This window comes from Callithrix jacchus, chromosome 10 (assembly GCF_049354715.1).
Source record: "Callithrix jacchus isolate 240 chromosome 10, calJac240_pri, whole genome shotgun sequence".
Lineage (NCBI taxonomy): Eukaryota > Metazoa > Chordata > Mammalia > Primates > Cebidae > Callithrix > Callithrix jacchus.
The window spans coordinates 118,360,026-118,378,695 of NC_133511.1; the positions used below are offsets into that span (position 1 = coordinate 118,360,026).

The window sequence follows — 18,670 nt, forward strand, 5'->3', positions numbered from 1 at the left end:
GAGGGGCGGGCATAGCCTCGCCTTCCTATAGGCTCGCAGCATTTTCCGTGGCGCGCGAGGCCTCCTGGGAAGTGAAGTCCGGAACCCGGGGTGCCCCGCTCCCAAGACGCCAAGGTGATGGCACCCGAACTCCCGTTCCTCCTGGGCGTTTCTTCTCCAAATCCAAAGTCAGGGTCCAAGACTGCTGCGATGCATCAGCCCCGCCCCTCGTATCCCATCCTGAGGAGGCGGAAATGTTCAGGTGAACGCGCAGCCTCCCACCACTAGCCTGCCCTCAGCAAGGCCGCGCGCAGCGTGGGCGGGAGCCCTAAGTCAGTTAGTGGCTACGCCGTGAGGGCCCGGAGCAGGCCGGGCCCAGGACCGCAAAAGCTCCAACATGGCGGCCGGGCTGGCCATAGAGGGGAGAAAGACCGGACCCACGTCCGCCATCTACTTCCGGAATTTAAAGCCGGTTTCCGGAAGCCGGGAGGGTGTCCCCATGACAACCGACGTTGGGGTTTGGAGGTGAGAGTGGTTGATAAAGAGTGGGTTAAGTGACCAGAAGTCAGAATTTTTGGTGCTGTTGTTTTGGGCTTGGGCTTTATGCTTTGTTGTTGTTGTTTGCCAAGGAAGCCCCGTTTTTAAGTGGATTGGGAGGCGTGAGGAATACTGCTCCGGGTGCAAAGGGAAGGCGGCAGGTAGCGGTAGACGAATTAAAGAGCTTCATGAGCTTGCGAATCCCCACTGCCCTAAACTGGAGAGGATCGTCTTACGTAGAGAGAGCCTTGGGTGTTTCTGCATAACGGATCCTCAAAACAGCCCTAGTGAGTAGTGGTTAAGAGCAAGGGTTTGGCGTCACACTTAGTTATGAAGCCCGGTTCTGCTGACTTCAGACTTGGAGGAATGCCTTGAATTTTGACTCCTGTGTCCTTTCCTGTAGAATGGTAATAATTCTCATCTTGCAGTTGTAGGGAGGATTGAAGGGAATGATCTTGGTTGACAAGATTATCGTGGTGTGGGTACCTATTATTTAATGCGACCGGGTGCGGTGGCTCACACCTGTAATCCCAGCACTTTGGGAGGCCGAGGTGGGCGGATCATGAGGTCAGGAGATCGAGACCATCCTGGCAAACACGGTGAAACCCGATCTCTACTAAAAATACAAGAAATTAGCCAGCCGTGGTGGCACGTGCCTATAGTCCCAGCTACTCCGGAGGCTGAGGCAGGAGAATCGCATGAATCCGGGAGGCGGAGGTTGCAGTGAGCCGAGATCGCGCCACTGTACCCCAGCCTGGGCGACAGAGCGAGATTCCATCTCAAAAATATATATGTATATAAATACATATATATATATATATGTATTATTTAATGAATGTGGAAACCAGTTACATAACATCTAGTAGGTGGGATTTCACCAGCTGAGGTGGAGGAGGTGCCTTAACCTTCCAGAGCCTCTGCATAAAATGGGGATTATATGCATTATAATGGCTTCTTAAGATGGTTGTAGGATTAAGTAAGGTTAAAAATATGAAAAAAGCTTATAAATTGCGAAACATTTTACAGATGCTAATTTAATCACTAGCAGTCCAAAGCATTTTGAAATTTCTTTATAGATTTGGCACAGCAGCAGGGTCACAGGACACCTCCAGAGCAACCTGTGGGTGTTGGAATAGATGAAAAGAAAGACAGCTGCCTTAAACATAAAGCTTTCCAGGAGAGCCCTGTTTCCTCTCTGCTTTTTCTGCCTACAGCACTTCACACTTTTGTGCCAGCATTTTTCCTGCCAAAATATCAGTATATCAGTTAAAGAGACAGTTTAGTCCGGTAGTTAAGAGTACAGACTCTGGACCCAGGCTGCCTGGATCTGAATACCAGCTTTGCCACTTACTAATGATGTGACCTTGGACAAATTATTTTACCCCTCTTTGGCCTCAATTTTCTTATCTGTAAAATGGGGAAGGTAATAATGTATTATATCATCTACCTAGTGAGATTTAAATAATGTTCGTAAGGTTTAAATAATGTTTGTGCTTGTAGAACACTCCCTGGCACATTGTAACCAATGTATAAGGATTTGCTGCCATTTTTATTCCCACTGCTACTACATGACCAGGCAGTCTTTCTTCTCAGTAATACTACTAGATTCCTTTGGTTAGAGACAGCTCTGCATTTAGAAGTTTCCAGGCATGAAGAAAGGTTGCTGAAGGTCCTAGAAGTAATGACTTCTTGGGTTTTTTTTGGTTGCTGGTTTTGTTCACTAAAGTATCCCATGCAACTGGAATGGTGCCTGGCACACAGTAGGTCCTTAGTGTTTGTGGTATTGGTACATTTCTTTTTTTTCTTTTCTTTTTTTTTTTTTTTTGTTTTGTTTTTGAGATGAAGTCTCAGTCTGTTGCCCAAGCTGGAGTGCAGTGGCACCATCTTGGCTCACTACAACCTCCACCTCCTGGGTTCAAGTGATTCTCCTGCCTCGGCCTCCCAAGTAGCTGGGACTACAGGCATGAGCCACCACGCCCAGCTAATTTTTGTATTTTTAGTAGAGACGAGGTTTCCCTTTGTTGGCCAGGCTGGTCTCAAACTCCTGACCTCAGGTGATCCGCCTGCCTTGGCCTCCCAAAGTGCTGGGATTACAGGCATGAGCCACTGTGCCCAGCCCAGTCTCATACATTTCTAACCTTGCTTATCTTTTTGCCCCAACAGGTCCTTGTCTTAAAGCAAGGGAAACAGCTCTTATTCAAAGGAACTAGAAGCCTCTCCCTCAGTGGTGGGGAGATAACCAGGAGCTGTTTTCTGGGGGAATTGTGGGATGTGCCCTTGGGGGCCCAAGAAAACTGAAGGAAGATGCTCCAGACCAGTAACTACAGCCTGGTGCTCTCTCTGCAGTTCCTGCTGCTGTCCTATGACCTCTTTGTCAATTCCTTCTCAGAACTGCTCCGAAAGGCTCCTGTCGTCCAGCTCGTACTCTTCATGTGAGTGCAGTAAGGCATCTGGAAAGCTGAACCCAAGCAATTCAAAGGCCCTGACAGTCGTGATTTAGTGTCTTAAAGAGATTAATAGGCCGGGTGTGGTGGCTCACGCTCTTAATCCCAGAACTTTGGGAGGCCAAGGCAGGAGGATCTTTTGAGCCCAGGAGTTTGAGGACCTGCTTGAGCAACATAGCAAGACCCTGTCTCTACCTAATAAAATTTTTTTAAATTAGCTCAGCGTGGTGCCACACACCTGTAATGTCAGTGATTGAGGATGCTGAGGTGGAAGGATTGCTTAAGCTCAGGAGGTCAAGGCTACAGTGAGCCATGATCATGCCACAGTACTCCAACCGGGTGACAGAGAAAGACTCTATCTCAAAAAAAAAAAAAAAAAAAGAAACCAGTTATTGCTAGAACTGTATCAGGGAAGATAAAAGTTGGCATTGTCCTGGGTTCCTCCGTGGTGCATAGATAGGGTCACAGGTCCTGTTTGCATATACTTTTTTTTTTTTTGAGACAGGGTATGCTCTGTTGCCTAGGCTGGAGTGCAGTGGCGTGATCATGAGTCACTGTGACCTCAGCTTCCTGGCCTCAGGTGGTTCTCCCACTTCAACCTCTTTAGTAGCTGGGGCCACAAGCTTGCACCACCATGCCTAGCTAATTTTTTGTAGTGGTTTCGCCATGTTGCCCAGGCTGGTCCTGAACTCCTGGCCTCAAGTGATCTGCCCACCTTGGCCTCCCAGAGTGCAGGGATTACAGGTGTGAGCCATTATACCCAACCTTTATATACTTTCTAACAAGGGTTGGGGATAAGGGGAGAAGTTTACACAGGAAATTAGAGTCAGACTGCTGACCCTGTCATTTTCTCCATTTGTGAGTAGAAATGTTGTCTGCCATGAAAGAGGATTACAAAATGGCAGGACAAGCCGGGTGCGGTGGCTCACGCCTGTAATCCTAGCACTTTGCGAGGCTGGGGTAGGTGGATCACCTGAGGTCAGGAGTTCAAGACCAGCCTGGCCAACATGGTGAAACCCCATCTTTAAAAAATAAATTTAAAAAATGATATTAAAAGAAAAAAAAATGGTAGGACAACTATATTAATACTATATATGTAAAGCCCATAGGATGGAAACTGTTAGCATTAATTCTCCCCAATTTATAGACTCCATGAGGCAATCTCTAAGCTGGGCATGATCTTCCTTCATTCTACAAATATTCATTGGCCTACCACACAGTGTTCCGGATGCAGTGGTAAACCTGACAAGTTCCTGCTCTTGTGGGGTTTCCGTCCTAGTGGAGAAGGACAATGAATACCCAGAGAGAAATAAGATCGTTTCAGATAGTGATGTCATACAGTCGATATGGAGTCATTGGGGTAAGGAGAGGAGGGTTGCTTTTGGTAGTGGGGTTAAAGGAATGTCTTTCAGAACAGGGAACATTTGAACTGCAACTTGAATGGCACAAAGGTACCAGCCATGCAAAGATCAGGGAAGTACATTCTTATCTTGCTAGATGACATTGTCCGACAGGACCAGGTTATGTGACATGCAGGGCTGGCATTTTTTAGACAGAGAAGAAACCAGCTTTTCTTTCTTTTTTTTTTTTTTCTTTTGAGACAGAGTGTTGCTCTGTTGCCCAAGGCTGGAGTGCAGTGGTGCGATCTCAGCTCACTGCAACCTCTGCCTCCCGGGTTCAAGTGATTCTCCTGCCTCAGCCTCCTGAGTAGCTGGGATTACGAGCACCTGCCACCATGCCCGGCTAATTTTTGTATTTTTAGTAGAGATGGGGTTTCATCATATTGGCCAGGCTGATCTTGAACTCCTGACCTTGAGATCCGCCTGCCTCAGCCTCCCAAAGTGCTGGGATTACAGCCATGAGCCAGTGCACCCGGCAGAAACCAGCTTTTCAAAAGTGCCTAGTAGGTTTATGATTAATATGTTAAGAGTGTCAGATAGCCTGGGCAATATGGTAAGACCTCGTTTCTACTAAAAAAGAATTTTTTTTTTTGAGACAGAGTCTAGCTCTGTTGCCAGACTGGAGTGTAGTGGCACAATCTCAGCTCACTGCCCCCTGGGTTCAAGCAGTTCTGCCTCAGCCTGCCTAGTAGCTGGGAATATAGGTATGCACTACCATGCCTGGCTAATTTTTGTGTTTTTAGCAGAGACTGGGTTTTGCCATATTGGCCAGGCAGGTTTCAAACTCCAGACCTCAAGTGATCTGCCCACCTTGGCTTCCCAAAGTGCTGGGATTACAGGCATGAGCTAAAAATGTTTTTTAATGAGCTGAGTATAGTGGCACACACTTGTGGTCCTAACTACTCAGGAGGGTGAGGCAGGAGGATTACTTGAGCCCAGGAGATGAGGCTGCAGTGAACTATGATCATGCCACTGTACTCCAGCCTGGACAACAGAATGAGACCGTGTCTCAAAAAAAAAAAAAAGAGCTAGAGAATCTTCTACAGGAATAAGTATGGAAGAAATTTTTAAAAATAAAAAGAGTGTCAAAGCAGGAAAGCCTTGTCTGTGGACTGCAATCCAACTGTTGGAGCCAGTGAGTAATTTTAGCTTCCTGTCATTTGTTATCTGTGCAAGGGTTTAAGATATCAGATGCCTATCTCACAGGAAAGGACAGGCCTTGTGGTGTCCCTCAGGACGTAGGGCCTGCTCTTGGGTCCTCACGCAGGCCTCCATTGGATGTACTTTTTCTTATGTCTGCAGCATCCAGGATATTGCAGTCCTCTTCAACATCATCATCATTTTCCTCATGTTCTTCAACACCTTCGTCTTCCAGGCTGGCCTGGTCAACCTCCTGTTCCATAAGTTCAAAGGGACCATCATCCTGACAGCTGTGTACTTTGCCCTCAGCATCTCCCTTCATGTCTGGGTCATGGTAAGAGTGGAAGTCTGAATTCTTTTTTTAATTTGTATTTTAAATAGAGACGGGGTCCTACTACATTACTCAGGCTGATCTTGAACTCCTGAGCCCAAGCGATTCTCCTGTTTCTGCCTCCCAAAGTGTTGGATTTACAGGTGTCAGCCACTGCACCAGGCCTGAACTCTGAATTCTTGAATCCCTAAAGGGGTAGGGATATCTTTTCTTTGGGAACACAGCTTCATTCTTTGACATCTGACACAATCCTTCATAGGAAACAGGTGAAATGAAAGTGGTCTGGGCTGGAGCTATGTTGAAACACAGCCTTGTCTAAGAGTCACCGGACTCTTCCAGAACGTTCAGTTCACCTTTGCCCCAAACAGGCCTACCAGGGCTAAAACACGTAGTTGAATGTGTTTCATCATGAGCTATATGGGCAGGTGGATGTTGATACAGGTTATTCTTAGGCATCAGTGCCCCATGGCTAATTCTGCAGCAGTGGATTCTGGAAAGTAGCCAAGCAGGATTGCTGCTCGCCCTTGAGTGCTCCCTGCCCTCTGCCGAGTTCCCATCACTTTAACTAGGAGAACCAACCTCCAAGATGCCTCCCTTGGTTCTAACATAGGCCTCAGATCAGATCCAGTGTCCATGGTTTCAGATTTTTTCTGCTTCACAGATTTTTCCAGCTCTTTGGGTATCTCATATGTTTCTCATGTACTCATTTCAGTTGAACCCATTAAAACCTCAGGTTCTCTAGTCACTTCATTATGAAAGCCACCCAAAGCCCCTGTTAGGTTGCACGTGTGATTCTACAGAGTGAAGTAGAGCTCCCCGGAAACAGGCAGAGCAACCCCAGAGCCTCTGGTGCTTCCCCAAGAGGTTCTGTGCTCGGAGCCAAAATAGGTCCTGGCTTTACTATAAAGCCGTTAATCTCATTAAACCCTGAGTCCACCAAGGACTTTATCTGACAGGAGCTGAGCCAGCGATTTTTCAGGCAAGACAGTGACCAGCTGAACTCCTGAGATAATGAGTATATCGTTTCTCCTTGGCAAAGGTTATGGAATGAAAGAGGATAAATAACTTAGTTCACACTTCCTCCCTCAAAGTTAGAAGGATATTCCTTTTGCAGCAAAAAAGGAAGCTTGAGACTCCTTCGAGAAACACTTGTTAGAGTTGTAGAAAGGAGGGAGAGGTCAGCACGATTTTAAACCAACTGGCATCTCTGCAGCTAACCAAGTTGGAGATAATGGAGCCTCATGTGGCCATTAACCTTTCTGTGTCTCCTCATATCTCCCTCAGAACTTACGCTGGAAAAACTCCAACAGCTTCATATGGACAGATGGACTTCAAGCGCTGTTTGTATTCCAGAGACTAGGTAAGGACCAGAGCAGGGTCAGGCCTCTCTTGGGTCCCACGTCTGTCTCTTTCAGTGAGGGCCTTGATTCTGGCTTCCCAGCCCTGTCCCAGTCGGCCTGCAATGGTTGCGACAGCCGCACCAGGAACAGGAGGGATTTGTGCCTCTGCCCTTGCTGGGAGACCATGGGAAGTCAGGAGGCAGGGCTGCCCAGCCTCGTCAGGTTCTGTCTTACCCAGAAGTGACACTCAGCAGCACCCCTGAGGCTTCTCTTCTGCTTCCTCCCGCAGCAGCAGTGCTGTACTGCTACTTCTATAAACGGACAGCCGTGAGACTAGGTGACCCTCGCTTCTACCAGGACTCTTTGTGGCTGCGCAAGGAGTTCATGCAAGTTCGAAGGTGACCTCTTGTCACACTGATGGATGCTTTTCCTTCCTGATAGAAGCCACATTTGCTGCTCTGCAGGGAGAGTTTGCCCTATGCATGGGTCAACAGCTGGACTTTACAAGGAAGGTTCAGACCAGTTGTGTTCACCATTCAAAAAGGAAGATCCTCCCTCTTGCAAATTAGAGTGTTCCCCATCAGTCTCCAGTACAACATCCCTTCCTTGCCTCCTCCCTCTGTCCTACCCCTTTTCCTTCCCTTCCTTTCAGTACCATTCATTCTCCCTGACCCTTCTTTCTTGCCGAGGGTTCTGTGGCTCTTACCCTTGTGAAGCTCTTCCTTTAGCCTGGGACAGAAGGACCTCCCAGCCCCTACTTTCCTTGCACTACACACAAGTGACCAAAGGATTCGAAGAGTGATAGTTTTGTGCTCCTGACCGATCCCACCACAGACATTTAGATTTTTATACCCAAGGCACTTTTTTAAACATTTTATAAAGAGAATAAATTGAATTCTTGTTCCGTAAATGGTGGAGCCTCTCTGTCTCATGGTTAAGAGGCGTGCCAAGGTCTAACTTAGCATCTACTTGACCCAGAGGGAAGATTGAGCCACAGATGAAATACAGATCTTCATTGAGTTCCATTATGAGTACAGAGTATTTCAGCAGACATTCAAGATGGAATCTGATGCTGCATCCCCCACTCTTGGAGTTTCAGATTTCTGTTCTCTGTTCAGACTCTCCTTATCGGAAGCCTTAACTTCCCTCAGGAGAATAAAAATATTCCTTAGCCAGTTTTGGCAAGAGAAATTCTTTTTTTTTTTGAGACAGAGTTTCGCTCTTGTTACTCAGGCTGGAGTGCAATGGCGCAATCTCGGCTCACCGCAACCTCCGCCTCCTGGGTTCAGGTAGTTCTCCTGCCTCAGCCTCCTGAGTAGCTGGGATTACAGGCGCGCGCCACCATGCCCAGCTAATTTTTTGTATTTTTGGTAGAGACGGGGTTTCACCATGTTGACCAGGATGGTCTCGATCTCTTGACCTCGTGATCCACCCACCTCGGCCTCCCAAAGTGCTGGGATTACAGGCATGAGCCACCGCGCCCGGCCAAGAGAAATTCTTAAAATTCCTATGTTTATAGTATTAATCAGTTTTCTATCTCTTTTTCTTGTCTTTTTTTTTTTTTGACAGATTTTCACTCTTGTTGCCCAGGTTGGAGTGCAATAATTGGCACAATCTTGGCTCACCACAACCTCCACCACCCGGGTTCAAGTGATTCTCCCACCTCAGCCTCCTGAGTAGCTGGATTACAGGCATGTGCCACCGTGCCTGGCTAATTTTGTATTTTTAGTAGAGACGGGCATTCTCCATGTTGGTCAGGCTGGTCTCAAACTCCTGACCTCAGGTGATCAGCCTGCCTCAGCCTCCCAAAGTGCTGGGATTACAGGCGTGAGCCACCACACCCAGCTTCTATTTCTGCCTCTATTGTGTAACTGACCATCACCAAAGTTCAGGGGCACACAGCAATAAATAGCTGTCTGGCTCTCTGTCTTGGGGTTCAGCTGACCTGGGCTGAGTGGGTGATTTCAGAGGGCTCGCTCGTGTGTGTGGTCAGCTGCAGGTCCACTAGGTAGCTGTGATGGCCTTGGGATCCATTGGTGGTTGGCGAGCCTGCGTTGACCTCAGCTGGAATGACAGGTTACTCTGCTCTGGTTCACAGGATTTGCCTCCTGCAGACTAGCTTGGATCTGCTCAGACAACCGTGGCAGAGAAGGAAAGAACAAGCCCCAGTATGCAACTGCGTTTCAAGCCTGTGCTTGTATTGTGTGTCTTAGACTGAGCCCAGAAGCAAAGTGGGAACCACAAATTCCTTTTTTTGTTGTTTTTTTTTGAGATGGAGTCTTGCTGTGTCGCCCAGACTGGAGTATAGTGGCATGATCTCGGCTCACTGTAACCTCCGCCTCCTGGATTCAAGTAATTCTCCTGCCTCAGTCTCTGAAGTAGCTGGGAGTACAGGCGCCCGCCACCACACCTGGCTAATTTTTTTTTTTTTGTATTTTTAGTAGAGGGGTTTCACCTTGTTCGCCAGGCTGGTGTCAAACTCCTGACGTCAAGTAATCTGTCTGCCTCAGCCTCCCAAAGTGCTGGGATTATAGTCGTGAGCCACCGCATCCAGCCCACCAACCACAAGTTCTTAGACTCTGCTATAGAAACTGACGTGAGGCTAAAAGAGTTTGCCCAGACAAGGCTTCATTGGAGCTTAGGCCTGGGCATAGGGGACACAACACAAGTGAAAGAGAGTTCCCTCACTGACTCCAAAGAAAGCCTGCAGGGATCTTTTTCTTAGGCAAAGCGCTGGAATTGACCTTGAGTTGGGCAGGTGGGCTGGGCTGGGCAAAGCGCATGAGGGGTAGGGTGTGCAGGTCAGCATCTGGTCGTGAGGGTCATCTTGAATAATGGACTACCAGCTGGTCTGGCCAATGGCAGCAGGTCTGTATTCTTTCCTGAGGAGGGACACTCCACACACAATGTTGGTTTGATATTTTGAATCTCCTAAGGCCAGCTCCTGGAATTCTATTTTATTTATTTATTTTTTTGAAATAGAATCTTGCTCTTTGTTGCCCAGACTGGAGTGCAGTGGTGCAATCTCGGCTCACTGTAACCTCTGCCTTTCAGGTTCACGTGATTCTCCTGTTTCAGCCTCACAAATAGCTGGAACTACAGGTGCATACCACCACACCCAGCTAATTTTTGTATTTTTAGTAGACTGGGTTTCACTATGTTGGCCAGGATGGTCTTTGTTTCCTGACCTCGTAATCTGCCCATCTTGGCCTCCCAAAGTGCTGGGATTACAGGCGTGAGCCGCTGTGCCCGGCACCCAGAATTCTTTAAATAAAAGTCCTGGTTAAACATTGTGAGAGCACAAGAAGAATACAGAATCGCCATTTCCTTTGTATGACCAAAGCCTTGGCCTTAGTGGGTGCATCAGCAAGGGAGAGTTGTGGGTTTTGTGGTCAGTGGGAATACTTAGTGAAAGGATGCTGTAGTGGGCATAAGCTAAAGTCAAGCCCTGTCTCTATCTCAAAAGTACTACCAAGTTTCAGGGCCACAGGCATGGATACAGGGAGAATAAGAATAGGGGCCATTAATTCACCCAGTCTCACACCAGAAAGCTGCTCTGTGAAAGTTGTTCTTGCAACAGGTTGTTCAATGCAACAAGAAGAGCTGACGATCCCACCCAATACAGGATACATGAGACTTGTCAAGAGACTTGGACTCCCACACAGTAGCAGTGGGAGATTTCAACATCAGTATTAGATAGATCAATGAGGTAGAAAATTAACAAGGATATCCTGGACTTGAACTCAGATCCGGAACAAGTAAACTTAATAAACATTTATAGAACTCTCCACTTTAAACGCAGAAGATACACATTCTTATCAGTAACACATCACACCTACTCACAGGTTTAAATGAAATATTGGTTGGCCATTATTAAGCATGATTGATGGTATAAGGGAGATTTTCAATACCCTTTTTTAGACTGCATTCTAGCCTGGGCAATTAAGCAGCACTACCATTCTCTCTCCCCCTCGTCCTTTTCCTCTTTCTTCCTCTTCTTCATTCCTTTTTTTTTCTTTCTTTCAAAAAAAGGAAAATAAACTTGTTCTTCAGAGATGCTTTGGCAGGGTCTGCAAGCTTTTTTTTCTTTTTTTTTTTGAGAAGGGCCAGATAGTAAATATTTGAGGTTTTGCGGGTACAAACACTCAACCATGACACTGAAACATGAAAGCAACCACAGGCAGTAGGACACATAAGGAAAGGACAAACGTGGGTGATTGCAGCTGTGCTCCCTTGTGTGTGTGGCCAGCTGCAGGTCAGCCAGCCAGCTGTGATGGCCCTGGGATCCATTGGTGGTTGGCTAGCCTGCAATGACCTCAGCTGGGGGTTATCTCAGGATCCCAAACATCTCAGGACCCCCAAACTTATGCCAAAGGGAAAGTTAAGCCTGGAGACTGAGTCACAAAACATCACCCCCCTTTCCCAAATAGCTATAAGCAATTTTTTTATTTTTTTGAGACAGTCTTACTCTGTCTTCCAGGTTGGAGTCAGTGGTGCAGTCTGGGCTCACTGTGACCTCCACCTCCTGGATTCAAGTGATTCTCCTGCCTCAGCCTCCCAGATGGCTGGGACTAGAGGTGCATGCCACACAACTGGCTAATTTTTTTGTATTTTTAGTAGAGATGGGATTTCACCATATTGGCCAGGTTGGGATTCTTTTTGTGCTTTTTGGTTTTCTTTTTTTAGACGGAATCTTGTTCTGTCTCCAAGCTGGAGTGCAGTGGCACGATCTCGGCTCACTGCAACCTCTGCCTCCCAGGTTCAAATGATTCTCCTGCTTTAGCCTCCCGAGTAGCTGGGATTACAGGCACATGCCACCACGTTCAGCTAATTTTTGTGTTTTTATTAGAGATGGGGTTTCACCATGTTGGCCAGGATGGTCTCGATCTCCTGACCTCATGATCTGCCCGCCTTGGCCTTCCAAAGTGCTGGGATTACAGGCATGAGCCACCACGCCCAGCCTCAAATGAATTTCTGTTACTTCACAGCCTTGTGTCAAAGCATTATTCATTAGCCAGACCCCAGATTCCCAGGGAAAGGAAAAAGGCCTCAGGCATCCTTAGATGATGCCCTCACAAATTGTTCTGTGCAGGCTTTGAACCCTTTCAAGATGTATATGCTATAAAACAAGGACATGCCAATTGTTACTTTAGATCTGCAATCTAAGTCTAGCTCCTAAAATAAATGTTAGATTTCACACTGATGATGCTTGTGTTGATGAAAAAAGAAGCTGAACTCTAAAATATTTGAAGAGGATATTAATAAGGATATCCTGGACTTGAACTCAGTGATATTTGAAGAGACCTCAGGTGATATTTGAAGAGATTTATTATTCTGAGCCAATGTGAGGATCATGACCCATGACATAGCCCCAGGAGGTCCTGAGAACATTAAGAAGGAAGCAGGTGGTTGGGTTACAGCTTGATTTTATAGATTTTAGGGGGACAGAAGTTACAATCAGAGACATAAATCAATACACACAAGGTGCACATTGATTCCGCCCAGAAAGGACATCTCACAAGGGACACCTTGCCAGTCATAGGTGGATTTAAAGATTTCTGATTGGCAACTGGTTGAAAGGGTTAAATTCTGCCTAAAGAGTTGAAGTCCACAGAAATGTTTGCAGTTGAGATAATGAGGGGGTGTAGAAGGCAATTTTCTTGGTTTTGTTTTGTTTTGTTTTGAGATAGTCTTACTTTGTCTCCCAGTCTAGAATGCAGTGGCACGATCTCGACTCACTGCAACCTCTGCCTCCAAGCTTCAGGCAATTCTCCTGCCTCAGCCTCCCAAGTAGCTGGGACTACACTATCGGTACATACCACCACACCTGGCTAATTTTTGTGTTTTTAGTAGAGATGGGGTTTCACCATGTTGGCCAGGCTGGTCTCAAATTCCTGACCTCAGGTGATCCACCCACCTCAGCCTCCCAAAGTGCTGAGATTACAAACATGAGCCACCTTGTCCATCCAGAAAACATTCTTTCAAAACAAAACAAAACAAAAACTGTCCTTTAACAAAAGGTGAACAAGCCAGGCAAGATTGTGCCACTGCACTCCAGCCTGGGTAACAGAGTGAGACTCTGTCTCTAAAAAAAAAAAGGTGAACAATTGTGTCTGATTCCAAGCTTATTTAGAAGTCTTGCATAAAACAAGGTAAAAGCAACCAGGAAAGAAAAGAAATGTAAAGGAAGTTATAAAAACAAGGAAGTTTTTTTATTTTGTTTTGTTTTTTGGTAAGAAAGCTTAAAGAGAAATAATTCCATATGAGAAAGAATCTTGTATGGTAAATTTAGTCCTAGAGTAATATGACTGGTTGTTTAAGAAGGAAGCATGTTCAGAACAAACCAGAAAGTCCAAGCATTTCATGAACAATCTGTGTAAGTTACAATAAGAGGATTTATTTAAAGCCAAAAACTTGGCCAGGTGTGGTGGCTCACACCTGTAATTACAGCACTTTGGGAGGCCAAGGCAGGTGGATAATGAGGTCAGGAGTTCAAGACCAGCCTGGCCAAGATGGTCAAACCCCATCTCCACTAAAAATACAAAAATCAGCTGGGTGTGGTGGTGAGTGCCTGTAATCTCAGCTACTCAGGAGGCTGAGGCAGGAGAATCACTTGAACCCAGGAGACAGAGGTTGCAGGGAGCTGAGATCACGCCAGTGCACTCCAGCCTGGGTCACAGAGCAAGACTCCATCTCAAAAAATAAAATAAAAATAAAGCCAAAAACTTTTACCAGGCACAGTGGCTCACACTTATAATCCTAGCACTTTGGGAGGCCAAGGTGGGCAGATCACCTGAGGTCAGGAGTTCGAGACCAGCCTGGACAACATGGTGAAACCCAATCTCTACTAAAAACACAAAAATTAGGCAGGCAGGTGGCAGGTGCCTGTAATCCCAGCTACTAGGGAGGCTGAGGCAGGAGAATCACTTGAACTGGGGAGGCAGAGGCTGCAGTGAACCAAGATTTTGCCACTGTACTTCAGCTTGGGTAACAGAGCAAGAATGTTTAAAAATATATATATTTTTTATATGATCAAGTTGTCACATTATTATTAAGTTTTGGTATGCCTAGGAAAAAAACAGATTAAAAAAATTTTAATTAAGGTTATTACATCCACGTATCTGTCAATATGCACTTTTAAAATACTTGCAACATTAAGTTACAGGGCTTTGGCTCCTGGGTCTAAGAAGGACACCAACTCCTGCTAAATATTAAACACTGACAGCAATTGAAGCCCCACCTTCAGGCCGTATAGAAGATGCTGATCAGAGTAAACTGCGTTCTTGAAGCACAGGGCTGGAAATTAAAGCTATTCAACTCTTCAAGGCCCAGGGCCTACCAAGGAAGAGGTAGGCATATGCTATTGGAAAGGCTGATCTTGAGAGATAAAATAAGTTCAGTTTCTCTATAAATTAATCATTAATGTCAAAGGCATATGGATGCAAGACCAGCATTTGGGCCCCTGTGTCAGATTAACAAGGTTTTCTTGAAGCATTATTCCTTAATAAAAGTTATAAAGGCTTATGGAAGTTATATTTAATTGGCTTCATGCTATTTTTATTGGGGCTTATTGTTTGGAAAATTAAGTCTCCTCTCTCAAAGAATGAAGGTTTTCACTTTTTTTTTTTTTTTAGTCCTTGAGTTATCATTGGTTAAATGAATGACTTATTTTACAATGACCTGTGATAACCTTTGATATTTGACAAACTTTCCAAAATCAAATTATAAATGATGTCTTTTTCAGGTCTAATTAATCCTTTAAGATATTACTAATAGGTTCCCTAAAATCCAAAAATGACATATCTGGCTTACTTAGTATAAAAACTATAGAGGAAGCATTGTCAAATATAAAATGATGTTTTTGGTTTTATTTTGGCTGTATTTGTATAAATATGTTATTGGTATGTGTTCCAAAATTATGGGAGACTCCTAAATTCTTTTTTTTTTTTTTTTTTTTTGAGACAGTTTTGCTCTGTTGCCCAGGCTAGAGTGCAGTGGGGCAATCTTGGCTCACTGGAACCTCTGTCTATTGGGTTTAGGTCATTCCCCTGCCTCAGCCTCCCAAGTAGCTGGGATTACAGGCATCCACCACCACACTTGGCTAATTTTTGTATTTTTTTTTTTTTTTTTTTCAGTAAAGACAGAGTTTCACCATGTTGGCTAGGCTGGTCTTGAACTCCTGACCTTGGGTGATCCGCTTGTCTCAACCTCCCAAAATGCTGGGATTACAGGTGTGAGCCACCACACCCAGCCTTGGAAACTCCTATAATTCTGATATGATTTAGTGTACATTATCAGTAATAATTTTAATTATTCTGTTAAATTATTGTGTGCCACAGAGGTAACAAATTTCCTTGTCAATTTTGTCTTTGACTATGGCTGCCCTAAAACTTTTTGTCATCCATGGACAATTATTGTTTTGTTTTGGTCCTGTTTAGAAGACGGTTTTATGGTCAGCTATAAAACTCTAGGAAGGGTGCGGTGGCTCATGCCTGTAATCCCAGCACTTTGGGAGGCCAAGATGGATGGATCATGAGGTCAGGAGATTGAGACTATCCTGGGCAATAAAGTGTAACCCCATCTCTACGAAAAACATGAAAATTAGCTGGGTGTGGCAGCACATGCCTGTAATCCCAGCTACTCAAGAGGATGAGGCAGGAGAATCACTTGAATCTGGCAGACAGAAGTTGCAGTGAGCCAAGATCTCGCCACTGAACTCCAGCTTGGCAACAGAGCCAGATTCCATTTCAAAAAAAAAAAAAACAACAACAAAAAACTCATAACAGGTGCTCTTGAATACAGGTTTCTGATAACTTTGGAGATTGTGGCATCCAAATAGAGAAAAAACGTTCAGAACTCATGGAGAACTGAAATGTTCATGAAAATCAAGCAGAACAGGAATTAGGAGTCTAATAGGAGTCTGAAGTAATCTTTTTAACTTTATGCCTAAAATGTTGCTGATCCTTTGTTTTGTTTTTCAGAGTCAAGAAAATGTTTAAGCTATTTATACAGCTTTTAACAATTGAGTAAAGTATATGAACTAAACATGGAGCATATTTGTTTTCCTGGTTTCTCCAGAATTTGAAAACTATTTGTGAGTATTCTTTTTTTTTCTTTTTGAGATGGAGTTTCACTCTTGTTACCCAGGCTGGAGTGCAATGGTGCAATCTCAGCTCACTGCAACCTCTGTTTCCTGTTTCAAGTGAGTCTCCTGCCTCAGCCTCCCAAGTAGCTGGGATTACAGATGCCCACCACCATGCCCAGCTAATTTTTTGTGTTTTTAGTAGAGACAGTTTCACCATGTTGGCCACACTGGTCTCGAATTCCTGACCTCATGCGATCCACCTGCCTCGGCTTCCCAAAGTGCTGGGATTACAGGTGTGAGCCACCTTGTCCAGCTGTGAGTATTCTTAACTTATGACAATACAGTTATTTGCATATGTATAATAAGAATCTGTTATTATTTGTAACAGAATACAATTGGAGAAACTGGTTATTTTACCAAGGCTTTTCTTTAAGGAATCAAACTTGACTTTATGGAGCCAATAAAAGCCCCATGGGAAAACTTGCCCCATACTTTGTCCACACAGCCCCTGTACAAGGTTCCTGACCCGAAGCAAGTAAAGAATGTCACTTTCTGACAGGCCCAGGAACCCCAAGTTTATCTTGTGGAACCTCAAGAGGAGAGGAGCATGCAACTGATAGGTATGTGATGGCACAATTCATGGCTGCACTCGGCTTTTAAAAAGTTTTATCTGAGATTCTTTTTATGAAACTAAGTTCCATCAAAGTCACTTTAAAAGCCTATGTAAAAAATAATTAGGCCGGGTGCGGTGGCTCATGCCTGAAATCCCAGCACTTTGGGAGGCCAAGGCAGGTGGATCACCTGAGGTCAGGAGTTCAAGACCAGCCTGGCCAACATGGTGAAACACTGTCTGTACTAAAAATACAAAAATTAGCCGGGCACTGTAGTGGGCGCCTGTAATCCCAGCTACTAGGCACTTGAGCCTAGGAGGCAGAGGTTGCAGTGAGCTGAGATCGTGTCACTGCACTACAGCCTGGACGACAGAGCAAGATTCTGTCTCAAAAAAAAAAAAAATTACTCCGCCAGCCACAGTGACTCATGCCTGTAATCCCAGCACTTTGAGAGGCCGAGGTGGGTAGATCAACTGAGGTCAAGTGTTCAAAAGCAGCCTAGACAACATGGTGAAACCTCATCTCTACTAAAAATACAAAATGTAGCCAGGCATGGTGGTGCATGCCTGCAATCCCAGCTACTCGGTAGGCTGAGGTGGGAGAATTGCTTGAACCTGGGAGGCAGAGGCTGCAGTGAGCTGAGATTGTGCCACTGCACTCCAGCCTGGGCAACAGAGCGAGACTCCATCTCAAAAAAAAAGAATGTAATAAATCGTCTGTTATCTACCTTTGACCTGGAAGCCCCCTCCTCTGCTTAGAGTTGTCCCACCTTTCTGGACCAAACCAATGTACATCTTACACATACTGACTGACATCTCATGTCTCCCTAAAATGTATAAAACCAACCTGTGCACTGACCACCTTGAGCACGTGTTGTCAGGACCTCCTGAGGCTGTGTTACAGGTGTGTGTCCTCGACCTTGGCAAAATAAACGTTCTAAATTAACTGAGACCTGTCTCAAATTTTCTGGGTTCACACTAATTTGGTGATCCAAGATTTGTTTTCCTTTCACACTGGTCAGTTGTGCCTGAATTCCAAAGGGAGGAGAGTATAATGAGCATGTCCAAACACTCCTTCCAATCATGACCTGAACCAGTTTTTCAGGTTTAGTTTGGAATCCCCTTGGCTGATAGGAGAGTTCATTCAGTCTGTTGGGGTGAGGAAGGAGACCTAAGCATCTAAGACCACCTCCCCCTTGACTTACACGTTTCATTTCAACAAGAGAAGTAAAGGCAGGCAGACTGAGTGCCACCTTAATCACCCTCCTGCAGATCACAGGCATGGTGTGGAGGAATCTCTCTGGGAGGCATTGTTTTTCCTTAAACAGAATCAAACCCCCACCCCACGCCTACTCCATGGACCAAGACCCTTTCCCATGTAATTTCTAAAGCTGTAAACCTAAGACCCTTGCACGTGTAATGTCTAGAGTTCTAAGCCTTTAGAGGTGGGGGGACTTTCTTTGTTAGACGAGCTTGCTGTTAGGCAGCTACGCCGCCTTGTTCCCGGCCGAATCACCCCTTCCTTCCCAGTCCCGTGTTTGAGAGGTCTGCTTTGTGGCCTTTTTCCTGCTTCAGGGGGACTTAGAATCTTACTGTTGGTCTACACCAGGGAGGGCATGGAAACTGCCTGGCTCTTTCCTATACACTGCCCTACACATCTCTTCCATCTGGCTGTTCTAGACTTCTTTCCTTTTATAATAAACCAGCAATCTAGCAAATAAAGTTTTCCAAAGTTCTCTGAGCCATCCTAACACATTATTATACCCAAGGAGAGGGTTGTGGGAATCTCTGATTCATACCCAGT

At 45.4% G+C, this 18,670-nt stretch overlaps 1 protein-coding gene across 17 annotated transcripts; it reads left to right on the top strand.

The window, feature by feature from the left end:
* The first annotated feature begins 52 nt into the window (after window positions 1-52).
* On the top strand, window positions 53-16,216 carry TMEM138 (transmembrane protein 138). Of its 17 annotated transcripts, none has more exons than XM_054240968.2 (7): window positions 93-504; window positions 609-923; window positions 2,680-2,948; window positions 5,663-5,834; window positions 7,116-7,191; window positions 7,461-7,569; window positions 9,270-11,225. In XM_054240968.2, exons 3-7 carry the CDS (start codon window positions 2,821-2,823, stop codon window positions 9,382-9,384), a joined length of 600 nt encoding a protein of 199 aa, XP_054096943.1. In that variant the 5' UTR covers window positions 93-504; window positions 609-923; window positions 2,680-2,820; the 3' UTR covers window positions 9,385-11,225. The 17 variants fall into 17 exon arrangements, 15 of the variants coding, with proteins under 15 accessions (XP_054096944.1, XP_078197289.1, XP_054096943.1 ...); XM_054240967.2 differs by having other exon boundaries at window positions 458-504; window positions 609-803; XM_054240969.2 differs by lacking the exon at window positions 609-923 and having other exon boundaries at window positions 53-114.
* The last annotated feature ends 2,454 nt before the right edge of the window (window positions 16,217-18,670 follow it).